This window comes from Arvicola amphibius, chromosome 12 (assembly GCF_903992535.2).
Source record: "Arvicola amphibius chromosome 12, mArvAmp1.2, whole genome shotgun sequence".
Lineage (NCBI taxonomy): Eukaryota > Metazoa > Chordata > Mammalia > Rodentia > Cricetidae > Arvicola > Arvicola amphibius.
The window spans coordinates 69,629,162-69,651,607 of record NC_052058.2 but is presented as its reverse complement, the minus strand read 5'-3'; the positions used below and the strand labels follow the sequence as shown (position 1 = coordinate 69,651,607).

General features: G+C 39.2%; 1 protein-coding gene across 2 annotated transcripts in view; it reads left to right on the top strand.

Annotated features, from left to right (window-relative positions):
• Edem3 (ER degradation enhancing alpha-mannosidase like protein 3) overlaps positions 1-22,446 on the top strand; it is a 60,245-nt gene that overhangs the window by 14,335 nt on the left and 23,464 nt on the right. For both annotated transcript variants that reach the window (XM_038349267.2, XM_038349266.2), the window contains exons 3-11: positions 963-1,063; positions 1,859-1,898; positions 6,025-6,137; positions 7,584-7,737; positions 11,347-11,481; positions 13,710-13,815; positions 18,145-18,242; positions 20,572-20,697; positions 20,874-20,957. In XM_038349267.2, the coding sequence (XP_038205195.1) occupies positions 963-1,063; positions 1,859-1,898; positions 6,025-6,137; positions 7,584-7,737; positions 11,347-11,481; positions 13,710-13,815; positions 18,145-18,242; positions 20,572-20,697; positions 20,874-20,957 (957 nt within the window). The remainder of the gene's footprint in view (positions 1-962; positions 1,064-1,858; positions 1,899-6,024; positions 6,138-7,583; positions 7,738-11,346; positions 11,482-13,709; positions 13,816-18,144; positions 18,243-20,571; positions 20,698-20,873; positions 20,958-22,446) is intronic.

Here is a 22,446-nt window from a genome sequence, read left to right as displayed (position 1 = left end):
GGTTATTATCACGGGAGTATGGTGGCAGGCAGACAGGCGTGGGGCTTGAGTAGTAGCTGAGAGTTTACATCTCATCTGGAAGTTGCCTACAGAGAGAAATAGACAGACCAAGCCTGATGTGTGTTTTGGGACACAAAGCACACCCCAGTGACACACCTCCTCCAACAAGGACACACCTCCTAATTTTTCCCAAACAGTTTCACTAACTGGGGACCAAACATTCAAATATATAAGCCAATATATTTCTCATTCAAACAACCCCAGGTGTACCTTGTGTTTTGAGTAAAATATAAAACAAACTTGAGACCAGTGATATAGATGGCAGTAAGTACCTGTTTGTGAATGCAGTTTCTGGATGTAGGTCAGTAACCGCAGAGTACTTGCTTGTCTCATATGCCTCAGGCGCTGGGTTGGCACACAAACAGTACACGTACATATAAATAGGAGAAACCGGGATATCCCTACTACTATTCGTTACCAGGAGAAAGGACTGTGTTCCATAAGAGCCATTAAACTGATCTGTGTTCTGTTAAACGTTAAAAATAAAGTAAGTCTCAGCTCTTATCTGGGCATGGCAGTATGTACCTGTAATACCAGTTCTCAGAAGGTTAAGGTAGGAGAATTATGGGTAACAGGTCAACGTAGGCTACATAGTGAGACCCTGTCTCCAAAAGAAATGTTTTAAATAATACATGTGCATGTATTTGAGTGTATTAATACATGAATAAATCTATAGGACTGAAGGCTGGTCTTAATGGTAGTAACTTCTAGAGAGTAAGATTCCAGGAGGGAAATCACATTAGCAGTTTTTAAAAGAAATTTTAATATGCTTTTTTCCAAGCATGCATTACATTTTCAGTTGTCCACAAATTGTGTAGATAGTACACCTTTTAAGTCCATTCCTCTAAGCAGTGTCTGCTTTCTCTCCCATTCTTTAGTGACTTATTACGGTTTTTCTGCAGGAACATGCTTACCCAGCCGATGAACTCATGCCTTTAACCTGTAGAGGCCGCGTCCGAGGCCAGGAGCCGAGCCGGGGTGATGTAGATGATGCCTTGGGAAAGTGAGTATGAGCATAAGGGTTAGCATGGCATGTCAGAGTAGCCAGGTCCCACCTGGAGAGAAAATTGACAGCCACATTTCTGGGGCTTTGCCAACTTTAAATTCTGTTCTTCACTTGTTTGTGTACCGTGTGTCCTTGTTGACACGTGTGCCGTAGCGGAGGTCACAGGACGATGGAGAGTCCGTTCTCTCCACTGACCACGTGGATCCTGGGGACTGAAGTACTTTACCTACTGAGTCCTCTCACTAGCACAGTTGACCAGGTTTTAAAGAATGCCTTAAAAACGAAGGGAAAAGAAAATCTTCTGTAAATGTTTTATTAAGATCTTTTATTCTTTCCTTTTTTTAAAAAAAACAACTTATTTCTTAATATCTGAAAAATGGTAGCTTATTAAAGTGGGTGTAATGTTAAAAGAGCTATGTAACTTTGATGTCTGTAAAATGTACATGCGGGCATCATCATGTTCTAAGGGGCCACTACATATGCATCTATGTGATATGTTTTAATTGATAATTACTAATTTATTTGTGATGCTGGGATTGGGCCCCTAGCATTGAGCTTCTGTGTTTTGTTTATTTTAAAAGGAGTCGATGCAGTTTCAATACATCCCCAAAGATACATAGGATGTTTCAGATTGTTGGGTTGTTTTATAGATCACGTTGCACTGTAGATACACGGAGGAGCTAGCTGCTTACTAGAAACTATAGTAGGATGTAGCTAATTCTACTTACACATACATGGATGAAGCATTTCAAGTTCTAGTGTTATATGTATCTTGTTACACTTGTTTCTTAGGTTTTCCCTAACATTGATCGATTCTTTGGATACTCTGGTGGTAAGTTCCATTTTTCTTGGACTTGCTTATTTTATAAGTTTCATGATATCCACACTCAAGTAATATGAATGTAACCAGCATACTATGTATGGAATAGAAGCCATAAGAATTTAAGATGTTCAAATCTTTACTTCTCAATAAAGCTTGAACTTTATGTAATATATAACATTGCTGAGTTAATTCAAATTATTGTCAAATACAATCATGTAGCATAGTGGAGATACTTAAGTAATTTATCAGGGTATCAACTCACGTCTCCCCTGCCTTTGGGTAAGGAGGTTGAACCTTTTGAAAGAAGGTAATTTGGAAAAATACTTTGTTTTTGTGTCATATATGCCACATGATGCTGAAGTTTATGCTGTGCTTACAAGCAAACCTTTTTTTTTTCCAGCTGGATTTTGGCTCTCTTTTCCAACCCATGTACTATAGAAATAGTGTTAATGGTATTAGTTTTGGAGTTGTTTGTGGTAGAGGGGCGAGACTGTGATTCAGACACCATGATGCTGAAATACTGTCTTTCCAGCGTTTTATCATTGGACCGTTAAGAGCATTGTGGAATGTGGCTTGATTCATGGTTCTCTTTAAGGGCTAAACGTGCACTTTACGTTAACATTCCAAGTGCTGATTAAAACCAAGAACAAAACAAGATAAGGCATCTTTCAAGTGGCAGGAAGTTTTTACTTCCTGATAGTTTTCCTGTATTTTCCCCGCTACACATTCTTAATTTTGAAACAGAGACCTCACCTGTTAGCAGCTTAGAGAGGCCTCTGACATTCAAAGCGACAAATAACCCACTCAGGTTACTGCTCTTTGATTGTTCTGGCGAGGGTTAGTCCTGCTTCCCTCTGACGTTACTATAGCCATGGTGAAAGTGGATTGCTTAGACCTTTCCGCTGCACTAGAGTTTTGAAAGCCACAACTTCACTTAGCAAAGATGAATAAAAAATGCAAAGATACTGTTAGATGTCATATTTCTGATTTAGTGGTCCCTGGTTTTTTGCGTATCATAGGGAAAAGAGAGAAGATACACAGACTACCCCAGCAGACATAAGCATGTGTTCTGGAGCTGTGCAGTCCCTGGGAAGCTCCAGCTGTCACTGGAGGATGTGCTATGTGCCACTAGCTGAGTGAGGCCCAGGGCTCGGGGTGGGCGGTGAGGAGCAGGAGCAGTGAGGGACGACACTGGAGAATGCCAACACTTCTTCCTCCTTCTGGCTCATTCCTTCAGATAGAAGATGCCCTCTCGTTTCTCTCTTAATGTCTTAATTTATTTTCATTACTATGGACTTCAGTTATTATTGTTTTATAAAATATTCTCAGGCGTAAAGCAGATAAGGTGGCTCTAGACTGCATAACATTCCTACATTTAGAAATCTGTCAACTTCTCTTATTGGGTAACCACAAATTATTATGAAGGTAATATTTTTAAAGAGTTAGTTCTCAAGTAATACTATTAATTTTATTACTATAACTGTTAATGTTATTACTAGCTCTGGACTAGTAATAACAGCAATATTTGGGATATAATTAGAAGTACAAATTGAGGGCTGGTGAGATGGCTCAGGAGGTGCGTTTACCACCAGGCCAACAGCCTGGCCAACAGGACCCACATGGCAGAAGGGGAGAACTGATTTATCCACATTGCCCTCTGACACATATACACACAAACAGGCATGCACAATAAATGAAATACTACTTTATAAAATATTTTATTTCAGTCTTTTCAAGTGGGAATAACCAAAGCAACTACAGATCATTATAGAATTGAAAATGAACAAATTATTTTGAATCTTTAATCATTTTCTTAAGTATTTTCTTTTGATTTTAAGCAGAATTGGAGAAAAGTAGGGTACTTTCAAAGGTTTTCTTGTACTTAGAGTGAGGGTATTATCTTGCATGCTTTTATCAATGCAAGTATTAGTATTTCTAATTAAATTTGCCTTTTAAATGGTGATTATTTTTAAATTTTGTGATTTAACAATTTGAAAATACTAATAGCACTTGTGGTGATTAGTGTACAGAACCCAGCCATTTTTATTTTGTGTATGTATATGTTAAGTCAGTTTCTCTTGCCATAGTTGGAATTTTAAATTTAAAATGATCAAAATACTAGTTTCACCCTGTTGTCATAGAATCAGGCACTAAAACATTGCACTGTTAAGTCTGATTACTGTGAAACCTGAAAAGGCAGCAGTTACCGAAATAGGTTAGAAGCAGTGGAAGGAAGGCAGAGGCCCAGACTCACCTATTGTTACTTGGTAGGAGATAAAGAGACAGATGAGATGGTGAGTCTGTTAGAATGAATTCTGTAGCTGATGATGGGCAACGATAGCCTCTTTGGAAGTTTGGCATTGGTGCTCCTGTGGTGCGTGTTGAGGAAGCTCCTGGGCTCCTCGGGAGGGAAGTGTGGCTGTATTAGAACAGTTCTCAAGAAGGAGACCACGGAGATTAACCAGGTAGTAAGAAGAAGAAGTGGCCATGGGAGAGAGCAGGTGTTTCTCGTTCCTGAGTGGTGGAGGGTGTATACTCCGCATTTGCTGCTGTGGGGCTTACGTGCCTTGTGAGACTGGGAAGAGGAACTGGTCAGCTCAGAACCAGGTTCCCATTGACTTTGATTTCAGGCTGTCCTAAATTTTACTTGAATTTTAGATACATACTCTCAGGGAATCTCTCATACTTAGTTAGGATCAGATCAAATTTCAAAAAGTACTGCAAAGTATTGTCAAACAAAAAGATTAAACAAAAGGCAAGCTTCTTTTACTGCATCTAGTCTCTAAATAGCATTCAATCATGTTCCTAGATGGAAAAATGAAAGCCGCCTTTGTAGTGACAATGACCCCTTTTCATGGAGCTCATTCCAAGAACTCACAGAGGTTTCAGTTGAGTCACGAGTCTAGACTGCGTGATTATAATAAACAGTGATATTAAACAGTGATGATATTAAACAGTGAAAGTCAGTGCTTGCATCAGACACTCTGGCTAAAGTACTGTACACATGACCACGTTTAAGAAGATGGCTCTATGAAGTAGGTCCTCCTTCCTTCACAGATGAAGGAATATGTCAGAGTTGGAAGTGACTTGACTTGAATCACAAGTCACTGAGGTCAAAGAACCGGAACTCACACCAGAACCTGTTCTTTACCATAACATTATACTGTTTCTTTTGCCAGTGGGATACCCAAGGGGTAAGGGTGGCATAGGGTGAAGGTTTAGACTTAGTCAGGTGAAGATAGTACTTCTGGAGTTCGCAATTTCTTATTTTACATATATATTTATGTGTATTTGTTTATTCTGTGTGTATATGTATGTGGGTGCAAGTACCACACTGTGTAGTGCAACTTTGCAGGGGTTGTTTCTCAGGGATTAAGTTCAGGTATTCAGGATTGGCAGCGAGTGGCTATCTATACCCACTGAGCCACCTCAGCCCAAAAGAGCATAGTTGCTAAGGTGATGCTTTATGAGCAGGAAGATGTGCACTTTGGTCTGACTTAGAAGTCAGATCCCAGCAAGGGACCTCTCCTGTGGCTCTAGCTGTAGGTCATGGACAATATGTGCATGTGTACAAGTGTGTACAATGTTTAAGGAAGAAGAACTAGAAGTAGGAAAAGACTTCTCTATATGTCCCCGACTGTCATCTAAGTATGAAAAAGAATCTTTTTATCTGACTCACTTGGTTCTACAAGTTTATATTTTATAATATGTCATAGTCTTTGCAGGCTGCACATTCCTAATCCAACAGCCCCAAATGCTTGAATACTTAAAATGCTTGCAATCTATAATGTTTTGAGTGGTACCAACAAAATATTCAGAACCTAAAAATTTTAGATTGATGCATTTTGAATTTCAGATTTTGGGCTTAGAGATGTCTAGCCTGTATTGAGTCCACTCTGAATTCCTGTGATAGGTCCTTTAGAGCCCTGGAAGTCCATCACTGTGTAAAGATGCTCCATTGTTTTCAGTTTTACACATTATCACATTTTTATAATATACTTAAGGGTATATTATTTTGTTGCATCATTTTTCTGAGTCTTCAAGCATGATAACATTAACTTAGTGTCTCATTCTGAATATAATTTTTTCTTGATTTGGTAGAAAAACCTTTTATTTCATTCTTTTCTTTTCCTAGGTATTAAACAAAACGAAGGAATTTGAAGATGCCGTGAGGAAAGTCTTAAGAGATGTTAATTTAGACAATGATGTAGTTGTATCAGTCTTTGAAACAAACATCAGAGTCCTTGGGTAAGTGCAGCACCAAAGCTATTGTGCTAGTGTAGAGAAGCTTCAGCTGATTATTTCTGAAGGTAGTAAAGAAGTTTCTTATGCTTAAAAGATAAAATTGTGGGGGAGGGGGGCTAGAGAGATGGCTCAACAGTAAGAGCACTAGCTGCGCTTGCAGAAGACCCAGGTGCAGGTCTCAGCTCCCACATGGCCCCTCACTACCTGTGACAGTCCCAGAGGAATCTGATGCCTTCTTCTGGCCTCCAAGGACACTGCATGCACATGGTGAACAGACATTCATGCCGCTGAAACACCCCAAAACATAAAGTTTTAATAAATAAATAAATAAATAAATACAAAGATAAAAAATTTGAAATCCAGTCATGGTGACTCAGGCTTATGATCCTGGTGCTTTGAAAGCTGTGGCGGAGTAAGAAGTCTTCAGAGCAGCCTGACCACACAGTTAGTCCTTACCAGCCTGAGTCAGAGTGAGGCCTCTCAACACTTTCCCTTGCAAAGAAGATAACACCTGGGGTGTTGTGACACAGCCATGGGGATAACCTTGTTTGTGCTGTAGCACACACATCTTTGGAGAGACCCAGACCACTGGTGAGGTTTCCAGGAGCCTCCACAGCTGGCCGGCCAGCATTAGCCAAGAGCCTCGCAGAGAAACCAGATGAGACTCAGTTAACAGTCTTGCTCCTCAGACAGTCGGAAATGCCCTTGAGGGCTAAAGTGTGAGATTATAAAATCATTTCATCCCACCATTAGGTAAGCTTATGTTTGGTAGCTTTTGTAAATCTCTGTCCTATCTCCTTGTCAAAGTGAGCTGTTCTCCAACTAAATGTAAGAAGTCCTTGCTCCTTAGAGATTATTAATCCTTAATGACGATAAATGTGTTTTTAATTTTTAAATTTTATAGTAAGAGTCAAAGATTTCATGGTGATAGAATTAAACTTTAAATTTATTTTTAAAAATATTTGGCTCATTTGTTAAAATACATGTGATATCTAGGATGTTTTCTGGTTTAAAAAATTTAAGATACTTAAGAATGTTAAGTACTTTATATTAGTTTGTATATTTTTGCATTTATTTATTTGTTGTATTGTGGGGAGGAGCATGCTGGTCAACTTGTAGGAAGGAGTCAGTTCTCTACTTGTACTAAGTGTGTTTTGTAGTTCATAGTCTGATCTGCAGCCTTGGTAGCAAGTGCTCTTACCCACTGAGCCTTCTTTCCAGCCCCTAATGTTTCTGTTGTTGTTTTTAATGTGTTGGCTATGTGATGATAATAGTTTGTCATAAAATGAGTAGCCAGTAAAAAAAAAAAAAAAGAATTAAATTATTCTGTAGCCTTTCTTGTGTTTTGTTTTCATTTTGTGGGGGACAAAGGCTCACACCCTCTTGGGTATAGCTTATAAAGAAATGTGTGATTAAATTACAGGGAATATTTTGTCTCTGTGATCCTAGGGGTCTTTTAGGTGGACATTCCCTGGCGATCATGCTGAAAGAAAAAGGTGAATACATGCAGTGGTATAATGATGAGCTTCTCCAAATGGCAAAGCAGCTGGGCTACAGACTCTTACCAGCTTTCAACACTACCAGTGGCCTTCCTTATCCCCGAGTAAGTCACTGTGAACAAGTGCGACTCTCTTGACACTTCTGTGTCGTTTACAGGATGAATTCCTGTTATCAGAGGTGTTCCTCTCCCGCATGAAACTGGAAAAAGATGCAGCAAAGCTGGCAGCAAAGTTATATTGATGTATTGGCTAACTTCCGTTTGAGCGACATGAAGATTAGATTAGCAGAAGCTTTCCTTGGCCTCAGTGTGTCTGTAGATCTGCTGCAGCAGGAGGAGGCAGACTGCAGTGTGGGCCAGAGTTGCTGCTGAGAGAGTAGGAAGGTGCTGCTCTCCCGGGAGCGGGAGGTGTGGAGGAAGACATTCAGGAACAGGCACCATGCAGCGGGAATTGTGAGAAAGCATAAGAAAAGCTCCAGAAGGAGGGGTGTGTCTGGGTGTGACCCTTACAGCTTGTGGTGGGCAGACTAAGGGAAGGGGGCTGCAGTCTGGGCCACTTGCTCTGCAGTATCTTAATGTGGTTATTCTCAGGCTTATTATACAGAGCACTTGGGAAAATAGTATTACTAAAACTTTTTTATTAAATTGCTTTCAAAACTTTTGCATTCTCCCTGCTCCATTGAGTGTCCCTTAACATTGAGAAATCTTTATAGCTTGGCAGTAGACTGACTGACTGGTGTTCTCTGATAGGCCCTAGTTACTTTTGTATTGCTGTGACAAATACACACCATAGAACTAGAAGGGTTTAGTTAGGTCTATGGTTTCAGAGGGTTAGAGTCCATCGTACCTGAGTCTTCAGGCATGGGAGCAGGAACAGCTGACAGCTCACGTCCCACACATCAGGTGGGCAGCAGAGGGCACACAGGGAAGGTGGCAGGCTCAGTTCTGTGACGGGCCTCCTCCAACAAGACCACACCTCCTAATTCTTCCCAGATAGTGCCTCCAGCTGGGAACCAAGTATTCAAATGTGAGCCTGTGGGGCTATTCTCATTCCAACCAGCCTGTTCCTGTACCTCAGTGAAACTACTTTCCACTCAGAACAATACCTGGTGCTCTCTCAACCCCCAGGGACTTGTTTATTGCATTCTTTTAGGCCTACCCTCTCTACTGCCTGCCAGTAGCTTCTCTGAGAGTGTAAGTCCAGCCAGGCTCATTTTCTGTAGTTAGGAGCTCATGGTTGACTGAGTGCTTGGGCAGATGACACAGGTATGTGCTTCTCAACCCAGAGGTCGTCATATCCATTGATTTCCCACCACGTGAGTAATTGTGCCTACACGTTTCTTTAATGAAAGACTAGAATTAAACCCCTTTTAATTTAAATTTCTAGTTTGGATATTTTTCCTTTTTTCTTCTGTATGTGCACATTGTATGTATGTTAGTGTGAGCACATGCTTATATACATACGAGTTGGTGCATGTGTGTGTGTGTGTGTGTGTGTGTGTGAAAGGCAGGTTGGGCACAGAGACCTGAGGTAGAGGTTGGCTGTCTTTCTTCAGTCTTTATTTTTTTGGAGACAGGATCTCGCTGATCCTAGAGCTCATTAGTGTGCCTAGGCTAGTATGAGCCTATACAAATATAGGGGTTATAGGAGCATGCTGTCACCCCAAATAAGGTCCTTGTGCCTGTGCTGCCACACTGACTGCCCTTTCCAGGGCCCCAGGTTTAGTATTTTAAACAGCTCTCTTGTAAACAATATTACATACTTCTTTTTTGTATGTTTTTTATTTTTTCCTTTTGCATGAATTCCTAGAGAAAAGAAGTATGAAATGCCTTTTAAGACTTTGAGTATTACCAGACTGCTTTAGGAAGCGTGTGCCATCAACGCTATATAGTCATTTTAAATTGAGAATTTCTTTGTTTACTAGTATAATTGCATTGTTAACTGGTCATTTTCCCTTAATTTACTAAACTTAGATGCAAAACTATTTAAAGCAATATGTAATATATTGAATTTACTTTTAGTTTTTGTTTTATTTTCATTTTTTAACTTAACAGCTGTTACTTTTCTCTAGTTCCTCCTCTAGGCATATCCTTGGGAGATTTTTTTTCCATCTATGCTGGAATGTCAGAAGATGTGTGGATCTTGTTTAGGCAATTGTATTCTTGAGATTTCAGGGGTAGCTTCCTTGTCGTATATAGGGCACTGTCTCATACTAGACTCCCTTCCTTGTCTTCTGGCTCTTAGTTTTTCCACCCCTTCTTCCATGATGTTCCCTGAACCGTAGGTGCAGGAGTTGTGTTCTAAATGTATTGATTGGGCCTGGGCACTCCATGGTCAGTTGTTTTCTGCATTTTGACCAGTTGTGCTTGCTGTAATGGTCTCCACCTGCTGCAGAAGAAGCTTTTTTTTTTCTTGTTTTTGTTTTTGTTTTTTCGAGAAAGGGTTTCTCTGTAGCTTTGGAACCTGTCATGGAATTTGCTTTGTAGAGCAGGCTGGTCTTGAACTTACAGAGATCCACCTGCCTCTGCCTCCCAAGTGCTAGGATTAAAGGCTTGAGCCACCACTGCCTGATGAAGAAGCTTCTTTGATGTGAGGGAGCTATGCTTGTCTGTGGGAATTGGGGTAAATATTTAGAATGTAGTTGGGAATTATACTGGTTTAGGACAATGACAGTCATAGATTCTCCTTTAGGGTCCATGATCTGATCAGCCATCTTTCTTAATTTGCAACTATGCCCAAACCAGTGATATTTTATCTACTTGTTTCTCACATTATTTTTTATCAGTTCCTCGATTTTTTGCACTTATTTGCGATTTTTCCATTATTATTCTTCTCTATTTTCATGCCCATCCTATTTATTCTGTCTGGCTTTTAAGCTCCTTGAAGGCAAAGATCAATTTCTTTGTGTCTTATTGTATTATCTACTATACAGTAGATAATAAATATTGATCAGGGGATAAATATTGAGTGGGAGTCAATGTCCTCAGTGGTGTAGCCACTGTGGAATTCCCCATGCTCCACTGGATAGCTCCATACTCATGTGGGCAGCCCTGGTTAACCTCAGTGAATCTTAGAACAAAAAAAGTCATGATGGAGACTGGTGAGATGATCCAGTGCACATAAAGGCTCTTGCCATTAAGCCTGACAATCTGAGTTTGATCCCCAGGGTCCACTTGGTAGAAGGAGAGATCTGACTCCCCCAAGTTGTCTTGTGACTGCATCATGCATGATGTGGCATGCATGTGCCTCCACAGCCAATAAATAATGAATGTAATGAAAGAATAATAGTGGGAAGGGGACTTAGTGGGGGGAAGGAACACCAGGGTGGAGTAACGAGTAATCAGGATGTATTGTATACATGTATGAAATTGTCAAAAAATAAATTAATTTATAAAAACTTATAAAACAAATCTTAATGTCTTTTAAATATATACCATAACAATCAAAGTTTTCTTTATGAACTGTTTAACATTATACTAGATTCATAAATTCTCAAATGTAATTTCTTCTAAGACTGATCTACCCTTTTAATGGTTATGTTATTATAATGATGTTGCATTATTATATCATTAAGAAAAAAAATAAATGAGAACTTATTTACCCTATAAATTCTGTATGCTCAGAATATATTTTCCTAGATGTTTGACAGTGACTGGTTGGAAACTTATCTGTCTCTTGGTAGTTGCTCATGGTAACATTCTCATTGTATTTAGATTAATTTAAAGTTTGGCATCAGAAAGCCAGAGGCCCGGACGGGAACTGAGACAGACACCTGTACAGCCTGTGCAGGGACCTTGATTCTTGAGTTTGCTGCATTGAGTCGATTCACAGGAGCGACAATATTTGAGGTTTGCTCTCATGGCTTTTCCTCTGGGGTTCAGGAGGAGCTAACTTTCTGTTTGTTTCGTTTGGCTAAGGATTAGGACTCGCCATTGTAGGATTACTGTTTATTTAATGTATTTTTAATCAAATCTTAGTGTTACAGGTGTGGAAGTCATCGTGAAGCAACTGTATTAAATATAAGTTCGCTTTTTGTTCACAGACCGTAAAGTAAAGTTTAGCTTTCATCTTAGAAGACTGTTTTAACTACATTATGTAAATTTGATGATTCCTTTGTAGCATAGATGTCTAGGTATCTGTGTTTTATTTGTTAGACTTCCAAATGGTTGGTTGTATTTCTCAAACCTTCACAAATCATTTAAACCCATAGTGAAACTTTTGTACATAAGTCTTGATCAAGACTCTAATGTGTAAATTTGTTTACTCCAAGGGAAAAGTTATTCATTATTCAAGAATTATATTGTCCCACATATTTTATTGGGGTCTGTCTCTGTCTTACATTAAAAAATCTAATGTAACTATTTATTTTAATGTAATTATCATCAGAATGCCAGAGTTACTTAAGTGCCTACTTTCTTAGACCCTTGACTTAGATGATTTTTTTTTAAGTCATAAGATGGTCATATGGACAGAGACAAGTAGGGAACACAAAGCACCATTACAGATAGTGGATAAGGATGTGAATTAAGTCAGCAAGGTCTTGTGCCCTGTACTTGTCTGGTATAAATGAATGCTTATACATTCATGTGCCTTGAGGACAGATTTATCAGGTGTGATTGGTTAATGTTTTAAACTTAAATTTAAAATATGCCTATCGTCTAGTAGTTTCCCTCACTAAACAGAACAGGTACTTATACATACATTTTAATATAATTTTAATTAAATATTAAGTGTTTTAATATAATACTAAATTTAATTAAATATTAAATTTTTAATATTCTGAAATATTGGTGCGTGTATAGGTGAAAATGAGTCTCAGTAGATAAATCTCAGTCCGTGGGTGAATGCAGTTGGGTGTAGAGTCCAGGTCTTTACTCTTTCCATTGGCCTATTTTGTTTTTCTGAAAATCATGATTTTAAAAACCTCCTAAAAGCCTTTGACAGAAGTTTGCTGCCGCAGGGCTCAGCTGTGGGCTGGCTTCTTCAAGTCAGTGTGAAGGCACAGCTGTGCTCAGTGACTTCTGTCTGTCTCTCTGCGGAGAGGTCGTGGTCAGTGGCAGGACGACTCACAGTGCCGGCACCATTTTCTGTCTGCTGTCTGCCCTGTCAGAAAAACTTTGCTGACCCTAATATATGGAGACCAATATACAAAAAAAAAAAAAAAATCAGAGTTTTTGTATTAATGTCCTATAATTCAATTTTAAGCTTTAGTTAAATCTCTAATTTTATTGTGTGTTTTTTAAGCTATAAAATGAAATGGGGAAATATAACCAGTATCAGACTTTCCAGATTTGAAAATTCACCCTTTAATGATAGTCGTGGTCTACTTTGTTGAAATATCATCACCATGCTCATTTGCTATCAAGAATGTAAATGATTTTTACTCCATTGCCAAATCTACAAAGTAGCAAATTAAGTTTAATGATATTTTTGCTTGCAGTACTAAATTAGTTCATGTTCTAAAATTAATTTAGAATTTTACCAGTAGATATCATTTGCTATTCCATGTATAACATCTTTCTATCCAAAGTTAAGAATTTTGTAAGAAATAGTTTAATACTTAGTGGGTAAAAGTAAAAGAAAAAAGAGGTTATAAAGTTATAATTTTATATATACATAAATATACAAATAAGTTCTCAGCCTAGTTGATTTGCTAATTTTCCACTAATAAAATTATGCCTCACTTAAAAATTATCTGAAATGACTTTCAAAGATAGAATATTAGCTGTGAATTCTTTTCAAATTTGCTAATAAGACTACCTTATGAGATTTCCACTTTGCACTTAGGTGGTAATAATCGTTTTAACAAGTATATTTAATTATATCAGTTTAATATAATGATCCCTGTATGAATGTGAACCATGCTACACGAGTAAATGGCCATGGAAATTCTTCAAGTGAAATCTCTTTATACAAAGTGGCTGAAAAATAGTCAAGGCAAAATTTTAAGGAAATTTATAAGTGATTATTTAATTTTGCTTAGTTCTTAAAAGATTCTATGGTCTTTGATTTATAGTTTCCCCCCTCTTTGGCAGAGACAAAGTTCTTCAAGTATGCTTTTGTTTTTTAATTATAGGAATATGCAAGAAAAGCTCTTGATTTTCTCTGGGAAAAAAGACAACGAAGTAGCAATTTAGTAGGCGTGACTATCAATATTCACACTGGAGACTGGGTTCGCAAAGGTATGCAAGTGGGCTTAAAATCAGACCTTCACATCCTTGGGATGGTCGTAAATACAGTATTTTCCTTTGTGAAGATGATCAGGATAACATTGTTTCATACTTTAGTCATATAGCATTTGCAGGTGCGGGGAGAGACAAGGCATTGGTTTCTTTGAGGATAAAGGGGTCAGAACACTTTGTCTCATGTCACAGTTTAGTGATGTCATAGTCCCGTCCCCCGTCCCCCCCCGCCCCCCCCCGTGTCTGTGTGTGTATGTGTTCTGCCTCTGGAGAGTGGAGCATAGACTCTGGAGTCCTGTTCTTGGAATTTAAGCAAATTATGTCACTTGTGTTTGCCTCTGTATCATGTCTGTAAGATGGGGTATTAGTACCACTTCAGAGTTACTGTGCAGGTTCCGTGGGTTAGTGTGGCATCCTGAGGACAGTCCTGGCTATTTGCAGGCTATGTACTATAAAATGTTGTTGGGGGAGAGGGCCGCTTGTTTGTCCCAGCCACCCAGCACCGAAATAATCACACAGAATTCATATTATTTAAATCACTGCTTGGCTTATGAGCTCTAGCTTCTTATTGGCTAACTTCTACATCTTAATTTAACTCATTTCTATTAATCTGTGCATCACCACAAGGTCGTGGACTACCAGCAAAGTTTCAGCATCAAAGTTTCAGTATACCTCTGGCTGCAGATCCTTGGTGTCTCCCTGACTTTACCTTCTTCCTCCCAGCATTCCGTTTAGTTTGCTCCGCCTAGCTCTGTTCCCCTATAGCTCTGCTATAGGCCCAAAGCTGTTCCTTTATTAACCAATGAAAGCAACACATAGACAGAAAGACCTCCTACACCAGGATGTCACTGATATGGCATTAGTCCTCCTGACTAATGACTTTACTTCTAGAATCTAGCCTGAGGAAATAGTGCAAGCCACAGAGAATTTGTTTCTGAAGATATTCATCATGTATTTATTGATAATATATCCTGATCCCCAGGCAACAGGAAGAGAGAGACCCTGGGTCTGGCAAGGGCTTTTGAAACATTAAAGCCCACCCCCAGTGACCACTTACTCCAAGAAGACCATACTTACTCAAACAAGGCCACAGCTTCCTAATCTTTCTCAAATAGTGTCACACCCTGATTAAGCATTCAAATATATGAACCTCTGGGGACCAGTCATTCTTCAAACCACCACTCAGCATAATTCAATTCTTTGTGATTGAGTGCATGCATGTGCACAGACACATTTTATTCAACTTCATTTTTGGACACGATAGCTTGGCTATAGTGCTGCAGTAAATATGTAGCTATCTCTATTCTGTGCCAACTGATTCCTTCAGATATACACCCAGTTGAGAGATAGCAGGATCATATGGTAGTCCGATTTCTAAGGTTCTCTCTCTCTCTCTCTCTCTCTCTCTCTCTCTCTCTCTCTCTCTCTCTCTCTCTCTCTCTCCCCCTCCCTCTTCTTTCCTCCCTCCCCCCTCTCTCTCTCTTCTTTTTGCTTGAGGACAATTTAATTAGAGTTTAAAAGAAAAACCCAAGGGCAGACAAGTTGTAAATCTTAGCAGCTGCCTGGAGGAGGAAGATTTTTGAAATGAAAGAGAAAAAGCTGTGCTTTTTAAGTTAAGCCAATATGGAGGTCAGCCACATGGTGGGGAGGGGAGCTTTAGAGAAAGAATGAAGCCCAAAGTGTTAGGGAAAACATATTTTAAAAGAGAACAAAAGGAACACAGGAAAACCTCCATGGCTGTGGTGTGTACAGAAGGCAGACATTCTGGGAAGGGTATATCATCTCATTAAAGGGGTAATTATTCCTCCCATCTCTTTCGCATGGCTTAAGGCAAATCAGCCTTCATAAGGGCGGTGCCTTCACTTGGTGATTGATCAACCAACTGGATTAACTCTTCAGGGCAGGGACAAGCAGCTCAGGACAGAAACCCAAAAGGAGCATTCCCAGATGCACCCTTGTTTTTCTGGCCAGGAAATGTCAGAAGGGAGCTCTGTCTTGTAGACTACACACAAGAGCAGGAGTAAAACTCCAGTCCAGACACTCATCCCTTCTGTGAACAGTTTTCATGGTGAAAGTGGGCTTTAGTCCCTAATTTCAGCTGTCTACTGAATGATTTTAGGGTTGCCTTTTCAGAGAGGGGAATGTTACAGTGGTATTGGGGGCCTATTAAGGGAAAGGTATTTTCTTCTGGTCAGAAGAATAGAATTGAAAATTTTATTTATTTTTTTTTTTTTTATTTTTTTTTTTTTTTGGTTTTTCGAGACAGGGTTTCCCTGTAGTTTCTAGAGCCTGTCCTGGAGCTAGCTCTTGTAGACCAGGCTGACCTCGAACTCAGAGATCCGCCTGCCTCTGCCTCCCGAGTGCTGGGATTAAAGGCGTGAGCCACCACCGCCCGGCAGAATTGAAAATTTTAAAATCCATACCGAGTTTCATAGTGGCTGGGCTAATTTACATTTCCACTCAGTTATCAACAATGTAGAGACCTTACTGATTTCCTGTTTGCTTAACCTGTCAAGAATTAAAGTAGATAATTTCTAATAATAATAATAATTGATTTTTCTATCATTCTATTTTTGCTTTATATATATTCCATCTGGTATGGTGGGTGCATTCGTCTTCCTGCTGTCTCTTCTTAGCTGACTCTTTGTGTGGTGATCCGCTCCATCAGGTCCTCTGTCAGCCTTGCTGTCTGCCAGATACACCTTTCCCCATCCTCCTGCTTTCACTTCCTGGGCTGTGAATGTGTCATTTGTACAATTTGCACACATCTAGATGGATTGTATTGCTTTTCATATTTTAATCTGTTAGTCTTTTGATACATGTGGGCTCATTTATTTTAGTATGTTGCATCTTTTTTGTTTTTTACCATCCTTTTGTTTTTGATTGATATATACTTCTCTAAATACAAGCTGAGTGTGTTCTCTATCCCTTTGTTTCCCCTCCCCAATCCTTTTCTGCTCTATCAATACTACATCAATATTTCTCTTTTTTGGGGGGGGGGGGGTTCGAGACAGGGTTTCCCTGTAGTTTCTAGAGCCTGTCCTGGAACTAGTTCTTGTAGACCAGGCTGGCCTCGAATTCAGAGATCCGCCTGCCTCTGCCTCCCGAGTGCTGGGATTAAAGGCGTGCGCCACCACCGCCCGGCCACTACATCAATATTTCATTCTGACTGACTCCCTCAGGCTTTTTGTTCTCTTTCTCCACCTCTCCCCTCTTTTGTTTCCTCCCTCACTATTTAAATAGCAAACTTCATTGAGGTATTTGTAACAAGGTTTCTCTCCTGCTCACCAGTTCCTGAATAACCACTCAGAGGCTTAATATTAATTATAAATGTTTGGCTGATGCCCCAGGCTTATTACTAACTAGCTCTTACATCATAAACTTAACCCTTTTCTATTAATCTATGTATTGCCACATAGCCATGGTGTTACCAGGGATGCTCTGGCACATTGCTCCTTGGGCTGCTGCTGGCTTCTCTCAGACTACATTCTTTTTCTCTGTCTCTGCTTGGATTTCCCACCTGGATCCATTCTTGTCTTGTCATAGGCCAAAGCAACTTTATTAATCAGCCAACAAGAGCAACACATATTCATATTCACAGCATATAGAAAGACATCCCACAGCATTATTTTAGTTATGTGTATTTTGCATATAACTTAAAACATATAGATTGAGCTGGGTAATGGTGGTGCGTGCCTTTAATCCCAGTACTTGGGAGGCAGAGGCAGATCTCTTTGAGTTTGAGGCCAGCCTGGTCTACAAGAGCAAGTTCCAAGACAGGCTCCAAAGCTACAGAGAAACCCTGTCTCGAAAAATAAAAAATGTGATATTGTTTTTATTTCTGTGTCCTAATATGTGATCTGTTCTTTCTTTCTGGAAGACTATAAATATCAAAGAGAAAGAAAAACTTACAAAACTGTTGTTATAATTTTAAGTACAAGTTTCTTTTTTCCTTTCAGCAGTTTTTGGGCCTTTAAAAATGTTTGCTTTTAATTTCTATTTTTTTTATAGAGACTAATTTTTCGATTTGTGTTGGTTAAATCAATGTTAACTTGTCCTCCATATAGCTTAGACATGCTGATATAGATTTTCTAAATAAGAAAAAATTGTAATCAATTTCATATAGCAACTTTGAAAAACAAGGTATTTGCAACAAGGGGGCTGTTATTTGTGTAGCAGGCAGGGTTAGAGTTCTGCGGGCGTGCACTTTTATGTTGAAGCTTCATGGTGGCACACGGTTTTCAGTCTGCTTTACTAGTGTCCTCATTTGTACCTATGCATTTTCAGACATACTTAATAAAGGTCTACATTTATATGTGTTTCTTGTAGACAGTGGAGTTGGAGCAGGGATTGATTCATATTATGAGTATCTGTTGAAAGCCTATGTCTTGCTTGGAGATGACAGTTTTCTGGAAAGATTTAATACAGTAAGTTGATTTATTTTTTCTATTAATTTTCTAGCTAATTCCATTTGAGTCCAAGATTGATGAAAACTTAACAACCTCAATGACCTTCTTAAAAGTTTGTCTTTAATGTGTTCTCGAGCTTCCTAGCCCTCTCTGGTGTTGGACAGGGCAATGTGTGAGTGACACACTCCAGGGAAGTTCCCTTTCCATCCTCTGTCAGGAAATGTGTAGCTCTGGCGCCGTGTGAGATTCCGGTACGCTTGGGTTTGACCTAATCTTATTCTGAACATAGCGGACAGTTACTGGAATGAGGTATAGCTAACTCACATCTGGGTTCCAGTTCTGTTTGAAATGTTGACAGTTTGGCTCAGTCTTGATCACCCCAGACAAGAACCACAAGAACCAGAAAGAGAAGCTTTGGGAAAGGAGAGGGTTGGCCTCATCCTAGTGGCTTTTGTACCTGAAGCAGCTGAGGCTAACATAGCAAACCCGTCAGCTCTGTCACTATGTTCATTTCAACAGGATTTCCCTTTCTATTTTTGCCCACCCATCGGTTCACTTGCATCACATATGTGGTATGTTTTGACATTGTAGTTCAAAATAGGAGAGAGATCTTAGCTTATATCCTGTTTGGGCAGCATACTGGTGGTGTGATTTGGGGTGGGTGAGCCTCTCTGGTTGCCTTTATTGGTCATCTACAAAATGGGAATACTGGAACTTTTTTCTCCAGGTGTTTGGGGAGACTACAAGAGTTTTTATGTACAGAGTAACTAAACATATGACAAATTGTCAATAATAGTAATTGAGCTAGCAAAACAGCTTCCTTAAAGTCCTATTAAATTGGAGCAAGAGAGCTGCCTTAGTGGTTAACAGCACTTGCTGCTTTTGCAGAGGACCTGGGTTCAGTTCCTAGCACCCACATAGCAGCTCACAGCCCCCTTAAACTTCAGTTCCAGGTGAGCCAATGTCATCTGGCCTTTCCAGGCATTGGTCATGCATGTGGTACACAAATACTCATGCAGGTACTCGCACATATACATAAAATAAAAATAGATAAATTTTAAGTCTTAGTAAATTTTTGAATACTAAAAAAAACCCTCTACATATGTTATTTGCTGATAGTGAGATTTTTTCTTTTTCTTTTTAGAGATGAGTAAGGACAGGTAACTTTTTGTTGGCTCATTAATATTTCTTGTCATATTTTCAAAGCTGAGACATATATAAGAGAAACAGAAGAAGAGGAAAGGAGATTCCAAGAACAGAAAAGGCAGAGCTAGCAGACCATGAGCGTGGTAATAGTGATTGTGTACATTCATTTTGGTAGTAGTGAGTACCAAAATCTTATGTTAGCGGAGAAGGGACCACATTTCCTAGATAAAGGAGGAAAAAAAATCTAAACTCTGTAAGAGGGAAGCTGTGATTTTGTTCCAGTGGGACCAGAGGATATCACTGGTCCACACAGGCATCATAACCATCTATGAGCTAATTACATATTAGATAGAGATGTTTAAATTGGTTTCTCTCAGAAAACCCTACCCCCACTTTTGCTGTGTATATGTGTTCATATATGCACAAGTGTGTGTGCGTGTGTGTGGAGGCCAGAAGTTGATTTTGAATGTTGTCTTCAGATGCCTTATGACTTACTTTATTGACGCAGAAGCTCTTTACCAAACCTAGAGCTGCCCATTACCTAGACTGGCTGAGCCATCCAGCCTTAGGGATCTTCTGTCTTTACCTCCTGAACACTGGGATTGGAGAATGATGCTGTCCCTGGCTTTTTCCTGTGGATCCTGGGTATCTGAACTCACATTCCTTATACTTTGAGTGAGCGCTGTAGTGAGTGATGGATCCTCCCAGCCCCGGAAGACCTCTTATTGTTGTCTTTAATGTTCTGTCTTCTAAAGATAAAGGATCTTGTATATAGCCTAGGATACCTTTGAACTCTTTTCTCCTACCTCAGCCTCCCAGTTCTAGTGTTATGGGCACAAATCAGTATATTTAGCCTTGTTTTCTTTTAAATCATTTCAGCATCTTAGTAGATATTTGTATAAATTGTGATCTCTGTGCGTGAGTGTGCACCTGCCCGTGTAGGGTGTGTGTCCATGCCCTAGGTTTGAAGCCTTGGGTGTGTTAAGACAAACGTTCTTCCACTGAATTATACTCACACTTCTGCATCAGACTGAGAAAATCTATAGCAAAGTAATCGTTTCTTTGCCTCTAAATATTTACATAATCGATTGACATATAGGGATTTTATCTATCTATCTATTCAGGATTAATTCCTTCACTGTGCCGTATAGTGTTGTTTCCGTCTACTTCCCTGAGCATCTTGTTGTGTGTGTTCTTTCAGCACTATGATGCCATTATGAGGTATATTAGCCAGCCGCCTCTCCTACTTGATGTGCACATTCATAAACCGATGCTGAATGCTCGGACCTGGATGGATTCTCTGCTTGCCTTTTTTCCGGGTTTGCAGGTAAAGAAACCATTTTTTAAATATTAGGATGAAATTATTTTAATTAAATACATTTGTGATCTCTAAAATTGAATGATAAAGTTATTATTTCAAGGTTGTACTAATCTTGTAGTGTGATGGTTATAGATAAAATTAGCTCTTGCTTTATACTAAGTGATTTTGTTGTTGACTTCTAGGTTTTAAAGGGTGATATTAGACCTGCTATTGAAACTCATGAAATGTTATACCAGGTGATTAAAAAACACAATTTTTTACCAGAGGTAAGCAAATAATATTTGAAATTCTCCTTCACACACACACACACACACACACACACACACAGACCTATATCTATATATCTATATATCTATATATATATATATATATATATCTTTATCTATGTATCTATATCTAGATATAATTTCTAAATTTAAAGATAGAAAGTATCCTTACAATATATATATTTGCTTTTTTCTGTGTGTTGCAAGGTCTAATTTAGGATAATGATGATACTGCTATAAAAGTCCAAGCGTACTGTTTCTCAACCTGTTTTAACTCATGCCGATGTACTATTAACCACCACCTCTTGTTTGGTTTCTGTTAAACATTTGTGCATTGATGGGGAACAAACCTAGGTCCTTGTGCACACTAGGAAAGTGCTCTACCACTGGCGTGTATTCCCAGCCCTAATACTGTCTCATTCTTACTTTGAAAAAAATTTTTTTAACTTTATTGTTATCATGTGCGAATGTGCGTGTGCACAGCCGGTGACTGTGGGGCAGTGTATGTACACCACAGTGCCCATGTGGCGGTCAGAGGACGACATTTGTGTAGTCACTTTTCTCCTTTTATGTGTTTCCAGGGATTGAATTCATGTCAGGCTTGCACAGCAAGCCTCCTGACACGCTGAGCCATCTTGCTGGCCCCATTCTAGCATACTAGCTGGTAGATCTTACTACCATTTATATTCTGAAGCTTGTTTGATGAAAGTTATATACATTAGGTATAATTTTGGTTATCATAACTCATCCTAAAAATGTTGAGAATAAGCCAGGCGGTGGTGGTACACACCTTTAATCCCAGCACTCGGGAGGCAGAGGCAGGTGGATCTCTGTGAGTTCAAGGCCAGCCTGGTCCACAAGAGCTAGCTCCAGGACAGGCTCCAAAGCCACAGAGAAATCCTGTCTCAAAAAACCCAAGGGAAAAAAATGTTGAGAATGTCTTCATGCTGACTGGAAATTGCTCTTCTTCTTAACAACCTTGCATCCATGATAGTTGTCTTTGCTACACTGATGTAAAGAGATACTTACTGAAAGCATGTTTTTTGGCTTTCCAGAAATGCACCTTTACACATTTTGTGACGTGTTGCCTTGTTCTTTCTGTTCTCTGTGAAATATATAAACTTTCCACTAACATAGGTGTTTCCTAAGGCATTAGCTCTGGAAGGTATAGTTTTATTAACCTTCAAGTGCAAGGCTTTGTATTACAAAAAGCTCATATTTTTGATGAATCACATGAGGTTTCAACTAAATACACTGATCACTTACATTCTTTTCTTATTACTTAAAAAGAAAAAAAAACTGTTGGGACTGAAGAAATGACTCAGTGCTTAAGGCACTGGCTGCTTTTCCTGAGGACCCAGGTTTCCTTCTCACCATCACATGGCCATTCATAACAACCTTTAACTCCAGTGCCAGAGAATCAGCACACACATACACACAGGCAAAACACTCATACACAGAAAATAAAAAGCTAAAAACACTTGTTGAC